General features: G+C 40.2%; 1 protein-coding gene and 1 pseudogene across 1 annotated transcript in view; both read right to left on the reverse strand.

Moving 5' to 3' along the window:
- Window positions 1-913: 913 nt before the first annotated feature.
- Window positions 914-3582, reverse strand: LOC115032173 (annotated as a pseudogene).
- Window positions 3583-3679: 97 nt separating this feature from the next.
- The window catches only part of Rxylt1 (ribitol xylosyltransferase 1), a 16716-nt gene continuing 12766 nt past the window's right edge, over window positions 3680-7629 (reverse strand). The window contains exon 6 of the mRNA XM_021174436.2: window positions 3680-4109. Within this exon, the coding sequence (XP_021030095.1) occupies window positions 3692-4109 (418 nt within the window). The 3' untranslated portion in view covers window positions 3680-3691. The remainder of the gene's footprint in view (window positions 4110-7629) is intronic.

Genomic DNA, 7629 nt, shown 5'->3' on the forward strand with positions numbered 1-7629 from the left:
AATTATTTTTACATTTATTTACTTACTGTACAATCCAGTATCAGCCTTTCCTCTCCTCTCAGTACCCCTCACACAATTCCTCTGCCCACTTCACCTTCTCTTTCTCTTCTGAGAAGGGGAAGCCCCCCCCTTCTTGCTGTGCCCCCAACACCCTGCACATCAAGTTTCTGTGGGACTAGTCATATCCTCTCCCACTGAGGCAAGACAAGGAGGTCCATTTCGGGGAGCAGGATCCACAGGCGGCCAAGCAACAGGCTCAAGGTGCTCCAGTTGTTGGGGGACCTGCATGAAGGCCAAGCTACTTATTTGCTGCATATGTGCAGGGGCCTAGGTCCAGACCATGCTTGCTCTCTGGTTGGTGATTCAGTCTACAAGTTCTCAAGGGTCGAGGTTCATTGAATCTGGTCTTCCTGAGAAGTCCCTGTCCTCTTCTGGTCCTCAATCCTTCTCCCGAGTCTTTTGAAAGACTCCCAAGCTCCATCTGCTCTCCATTTTAAGTTGGATGATTTGACTTTTTGATATCTAGTTCTTGAGTTCTTTATTTTTATTAAAGAATTATTTATTTACTGAATCTGGGGTATATTAGATACACAACCAATTTTAAATTTACATATTTTAATTCAATTCTGAAGTGTTTTTCACACACACACACACACACACACACACACACACACACACACACACATATATATATACACACACACACAAATTAACATACAACAGCTGCCCTATGGTGAAAGAGTCACCTTACCAACAAACTGTTGCAAAGTTATCATTAATGGTTGAAAAATTATTTGTCCTAAACATAAAAACCTGTAACAAATTTAAATTAAATTTATAAAACTTGTTATTTGTAGTTTTTCCCTTGTAAGATCCAAAAAGAAAACTAAGATATCCAGGTAACCAACAGTTATCAGTGTGGGCGTGGACCACCCACACCCAGAGCAGAGCACCTTTCCTTAAACCTAACGTAGAATGTTCTTCTATCATGAAGAGACAGTCTTCACTTTATATAAACAAAACTGGCATGTGCCAAAAGAGAAAGACCCCAGAGGACAAACAAACCCTAGTGCTGACACTGAAGACCAGGGCCTAAAGGCCATTGACTAAAAAGATAACAGTGGCTGCCTACTCCTGCCAGCAATCCCAGAGGCTTAACCCTTTGTTTTGAGAAATGCAGGTTTCCAGGTGAGGAACTCGCTCTTCCTAAGTGGCAACAATAGACAGACTATGCAGCTCAAGGGAAACAGCAGTCTGTTCTGACACTTGGGAAACTGGATTCAACACACAGCTAAGTTATTGGCTGTTTGTGTCAATTCAATTAGAGGTGAATCAGTTCTAAGGTTCAATATAAAACTTTAGGGTGAAGTGATGAGAAAAGTCTTAACATCAAACTCAAGAGAAAGTGTGAGTGCCCACACTGGTAACATGCCCCATCAGGTCTCTGTCCTGAGGCAGGGCCACAAGGGTCAGGATTCAGATCGCTGTTGCTGTAATAACAAAATGAGCCTCTGATGAATGAAGTCAGTTAACAAGTATTGTCAGGCTGTGGGCTACTTCCTGGATAACCTGCATTTTATTATAAAAACCAAAGGTAAAAACATAATAAAGACCATAGTCCCATACACCATTAACAGCCTCTGGATTCTTGGAAGGACCTGTATAATGGGGCTGCTTTCAAGTAAGAATTACAGGTCAATCAAATGTCAAATTTTCACTCTGACTTTCCCAAATAGGTTTTCCCCAACAGCTACTAATCACGAAGAAACATAAGTCATGAATGTTCAGATAATAAAAATGTATAAACTGATGACATTATGATGACCAAGGTGTTTGGTAAATGAGTAAATCATGAATTTGGGATTAACAGGAAAAGGCCTTTTAAACAACCCTTAGGGCTTCACAAAAAAAAATCTCTTCAGGTAGATCTGTCCCAGTGTCATGACAACTACAAGAGCTTCGAAGAAGGACCAAAAGAACACTCTGCTGTTTGTGTTGTCATTGATGGCTCTTGTGTATTCTCTCCCAGACTTCCATGTACTCCTCCTGTTCATGCTTCACAGTGGTCATTATCACTGCCAGTTCATTACTCACTTCTTCTAGCTTGTTATGATGAGCTTCTGTCTCCATGTCTTGGCCTTTGGGAGCCTCCCTAATGTCAATCGTGAACATTATGATTTTTGGAGTCATAGTGGACAGACTATTAGTAAAGCAGAACTTGTCAGTCCCATCCATGTGGGCTGACAACATGTACTTCCCTCTAGACTGTCGGTCTCCTTTACAGAGTCCTTTATTATCTGGTCCTATGATCTCCATATTGATGTCCAGGAAGCCCTGCCCTCCACACCCACCCCCTTGAAGATGAGGCCCATCTTGATGCCCTAGGTGACCTGCTCAAAGAAGCACTTCTCAGCATGTGTGTCGATGCTGACAAAGTAGCCCAGGGCCCTGGCCAGCAACACCAGCAGCTCCACGAGCAGCACTATGGTACAGCACGGTCGAAGCCAGGACTTGGACTATGTGTGGTCTGCAGAGCTGCCGCCACCACAGCTCTAGCCTCAGCTCCCTCTTGAGTTCCTTATATATTTTGGGTATTAGTCCTCTATCAGACCTTGGTACACCGAAGCCTGATCTAGGAGCCAAAAGAAACCTTTCCCCTCTTGTTTCTTCTGGGTATTTTGTCCCAGTGTCAAGAGAGCAAATACCTTTCATATTGAAATACAACTAAGACACAGCATGACTGGTTAGCTTGTAAAAAAAATCCTCATGGAAATTGCAGTCATTAATCTGTTTTTCTGACTGCAATTATGAGTCTTTTGATATATAATGCTACTTCCCTAGAATGAGTTTATTTTTAATATTGGCAGATAAAAGTGAATGTTTATCAACTACAATGTTTTGGGTATATATTGGATTGGCCATAGCTAGCTAATTAACATATAAATTACATCATAGTTAGTTCAGTTTGTGAGAACATGTAGCATCTACCCAGGCACTTTCCAATTATATTATTATAATAATGACCATGTTGTACAATAGAGATGGTAAGTATTCTAGCCATTGATCAGCATCTATATTTTACCCACACATCCAAATATCAACTCTAGAAAATAGTACTCTACCGGTTAGTTCTTACTTTTATGTCATGTGTTATGTGCACTGTGTACCTGTGTCTATGGAGGACAGAAGAATTTGTCAGGACCTAAGGAGAAATAATTACAGTAGTTGAGTACTGAACTCGGGTTATATGCAAGAGGAGTAAGCACTTTTAACCACTGAGCCAATGCTTCAGTCCCATAAGTGAGTTAAAGTTAATGAGAAAAGTTAGTAACTGTTGTCTTATTCATTTTAGTAGAACCGAATCTGAGTAAGTTATTTATTTACTTATCTGCTGCGTGTTTCTGTGTGCATGCTGGTGGGGAAGTCACAAGACAGTCGTGAGACTCATTTCTCTCCTTCTATTATGTGGCTTCGGGGGATTGAACTTAGGTCATCAGGCTTGGCAGCAAGCACCTTTAACCACTCAACCATCCTGCCAGCTCAAGCATAGAAAAATATTACCATCTCTTTAATCTTGTGCATAGTAGTAGCCAAAGGAGAGTATTTGGTCTGTAACATGATGGAGCTGATGGAGTCAGCTTAACCAGCACTATAACTATTCACACTTATGAATACATGGTACTAGACATAATTAAACTTTATTATTCATAAAAAATGAACTTTCTAAAATTTTAGTAAATTTCCATTTTAGTTCTGTTTTGAAGTGTTGGTACCACTGAAGTAACATTTTTCTTCTTTGAATCTTTTCTTGTAAGCTTATAGTCTTCTCCTTTTCTAAAATAGCAGGAAGCTCCTTCCAGTTCTTGATGAAGATGAAGGGGGCCCCCATGGCCTTGAGTAACTGCAGAGGAGCACTGTGCTGACTGGTTGTGTTTCCACAGTGGCCAGCTGTCATCACATCTTCTACCACAGGAATGGAGCCAAAGGAGCACGCCTCATAGATCCTGTAACATTCTGTGTTCACTCCTACAGGGCACAATGTGAGGTCACTGTGAAGCAAAGCATCTTGGTAATTCTTAAGGCTTTCATTTGTCTCCTGAGGCTGCCACCTAGAAAGTAAAACAAAGAAATCCATGCAGGGTTTTACTTTCTATGGAATCTTTTTTTTTTTAAGGAAATCTTTTAATGTCAATTATCAAAATTGTGAACACATTATAGAGATGATATAAATGTGAGAGACATTGAAAATGTTGGACCAAATATATTTCTTTTGTGTGTGTGTTTGGTTTTCTTATGTTTTTTTTTTTTCCTTTTCTTTTTTTATTAGATATTTTCTTTATTTACATTTCAAATGTTATCTCCTTTCCTAGTTTCCCCTCTGAAAATCCCCTATCCACTCTCCCCTCTTCCTACTCCCCAACCCACCCACTCCCATTCCTGGCATTCCCCTATACAGGGGCATAGAGCCTTCAGAGGACCAAGGGACTCTCCTCCCACTCATGACCATCTAGGCCATCCTCTGCTACAAATATAGCTATAACCACAAGTTCCACCATGTGTTTTCTTTGATTGGTGGTACAGTTCCAAGGAGCTCTGAGAGTACTGGTTAGTTCATATTGATGTTCCTTCTATGGGGCTTCAGTCCCCTTCAGCTCCCTGGGTATTTCTCTGGTTCCTTCATTGGGGACCTTGTGCTTCATCCAATGGATGACTGGTGAGCATCCACTTATGTATTTGCCAGGCACTGGCAGAGCCTTGCAGGAGACAGCTATATAAGGCTCCTGTCAGCAGGTTCTTGCTGGCATGTGCCTAGTTTGGTGGTTGTTTATGGGGTCGATCCCGAAGTAGGGCAGTCTCTGGATGGTCATCCCTTCAGGCTATGCTCCGAGCTTTGTCTCTGTAACTCCATCCATGGGTATTTTGTCCCCCACTCTAAGAAGGAACGAAGTAGCCACACTTTGGTCTTCCTTCTTCTTGAGTTTCATGTGTTTTGCAAATTGTATCTTGGGTATTCTAAATTTCTGGGCTAATATACACTTATCAGTGAGTGCATATCATGTGTGTTCTTTTGTGATTGGGTTACCTCACTAAGGATGTTATCCTCCAGATCCATCCATTTGCCTAAGAATTTCATAAATTCATTGTTTTTAATTGCTGAGTAGTACTCCATTGTATAAATATACCACATTTTCTGTATTGATTCCTCTGTTGAGGGACATCTGGGTTCTTTCCAGCTTCTGACTATTATAAATAAGGCTGCTATAAACATGGTGGAGCATGTGTCCTTATTACCAGTTGGAACATCTTCTGGGTATATACCCAGGAGAGGTATTGTGGGATCCTCCGGTAGTACTATGTCCAATTTTCTGAGGAACTGCCAGATTGATTTCCAGAGTGGTTGTACAAGCTTGCAATCCCACCAGCAATGGAGGAATGTTCCTCTTTCTCCACATCCTTGCCAGCATCTGCTGTCACCTGATTTTTGGATCTTAGCCATTCTGACTGGTGTGAAGTGGAATCTCAGGGTTGTTTTGATTTGCATTTCCTTGATGATTAAGGATGTTGATTATTTTTTCAGGTGCTTCTCAGGCATTCAGTATTCCTCAGTTGAGAATTCCATGTTTAGCTCTGTACCCCATTTTTAATAGGGTTATTTGATTTTCTGGAGTCCAGCTTCTTGAGTTCTTTGTATATATTGGATATTAGTCCCCTATCAGATTTAGGATTGGTAAAGATCCCTTCCCAATTTGTTGGTGGCCTTTTTGTCTTATTGACAGGGTCTTTTGCCTTACAGTAGCTTTGCAGTTTTATGAGGTCCTATTTGTCGATTCTCGATCTTACAACACAAGCCATTGCTGTTTTGTTCAGGAATTTTTCCCCTGTGCCCATATCTTCAAGGCTTTTCCCCACTTTCTCCTCTTTAAGTTTCAGAGTCTCTGGTTTTATGTGGAGTTCCTTGATCCACTTAGACTTGAGCATTGTACAAGGAGGTAAGAATGGATCAATTCACATTCTTCTATATGATAACCACCAGTTGTGCCATCATCATTTATTGAAAATGCTGTCTTTTTTTTTACCCCCACTGGATGGTTTTAGGTCCCTTGTCAAAGATCAATTGACCATAGGTGTGTGGGTTCATTTCTGGGTCTTCAATTCTATTCCATTGATCTACCTGTCTGTCACTGTACCAGTACCATGCAGTTTTTATCACAATTGCTCTGTAGTGCAGCTTGAAGTCAGGCATGGTGATTCCACCAGAGGTTAATTTTTTGCTATCCTAGGTTTTTGTTATTGCAAATGAATTTGCAAATTGCCCTTTCTAACTCGGTGAAGAATTGAGTTGGAATTTTGATGGGGATTGCATTGAATCTGTAGATTGCTTAGGGCAAGATAGTCATTTTAACTAGGTTAATCCTGCCAATCCATGAGCATGGAGATGTTTCCATCTTCTGAGATATGCGATTTCTTTCTTCAGAGACTTGAACTTCTTATCATACAGACCTTTCACTTCCTTAGAGTCACACCAAGGTATTTTATATTATTTGTGAGTATTGAGAAGGATGTTGTTTCCCTAATTTCTTTCTCAGCCTATTTATCCTGTGTATAGAGACAGGCCACTGATTTGATTGAGTTAATTTCAGCTACTGCACTGAAGCTGTTTATCAGGTTTAGGAGTTCTCTAGTGGAATTTTTAGGGTCACTTATATATACTATCAAATCATCTGCAAAGAGTGATATTTTGACTTCTTCCTTCCCAATTTGTATTCCCTTGATCTCCTTTTGTTGTCAAATTTCTCTGGCCCGGACTTCAAGTACTATATTGAATAGGGAGTGAGAAAGTGGGCAGCCTTGTCTAGTCCCTGATTTTAGTGGGATTGCTTCAAGTTTCTCTCCATTTAGTTTGATGTTGGCTACTGGCTTGATGTATATTGCTTTTATTATGTTTAGGTATGGGTCTTGAATTCCTCATCTTTCCAAGACTTCTATCATAAATGGGTGTTAGATTTTTGTCAAATGCTTTCTTGACATCTAAAGAGATCATCATGTGGTTTTTGTCTTTGAGTTTGTTTATATAGTGGATTATGTTGATGGATTTCCGTATATAAAACCATTGCTGCATCCCTGGGATGAAACCTACTTGGTCATGATAGATGATCGATCGTTTTGATGTGTTTTTGGATTTTTGCATAGATATTCATAAGGGAAATTGGTCTGAAGCTCTCTTTGTTGGGTCTTTGTGTGTTTTAGGTATCAGAGTAATTGTGGCTTCATAGAATGAACTGGGTAGAGTACCTTCTGTTTTATTTTGTGAAATAGTTTGAGGAGAATTAGGTCTTCTTTGAAGGTCTGATAGAACTCTGCACTAAACCCATCTGGTCCTGGGCTTTTTTTGGTTTGGAGACTATTAATGGCTACTTCTATTTCTTTAGGGGATATGGGGCTGTTTAGATTGTTAGTCTGATCCTGATTTAACTTTGGTACCTGGTATCTGTCTAGAAAATTGTCCATTTCATCCAGGTTTTCCAGTTTTGTTGAGTATAGCCTTTTGTAGGAAGATCTGATGATGGTTTGGATTTCCTCTGGTTCTATAGTTATGTCTCCCTTTTCATTTTTGATTTTGTTAATTAG

This window comes from Mus caroli, chromosome 10 (assembly GCF_900094665.2).
Source record: "Mus caroli chromosome 10, CAROLI_EIJ_v1.1, whole genome shotgun sequence".
Classification (NCBI taxonomy): domain Eukaryota; kingdom Metazoa; phylum Chordata; class Mammalia; order Rodentia; family Muridae; genus Mus; species Mus caroli.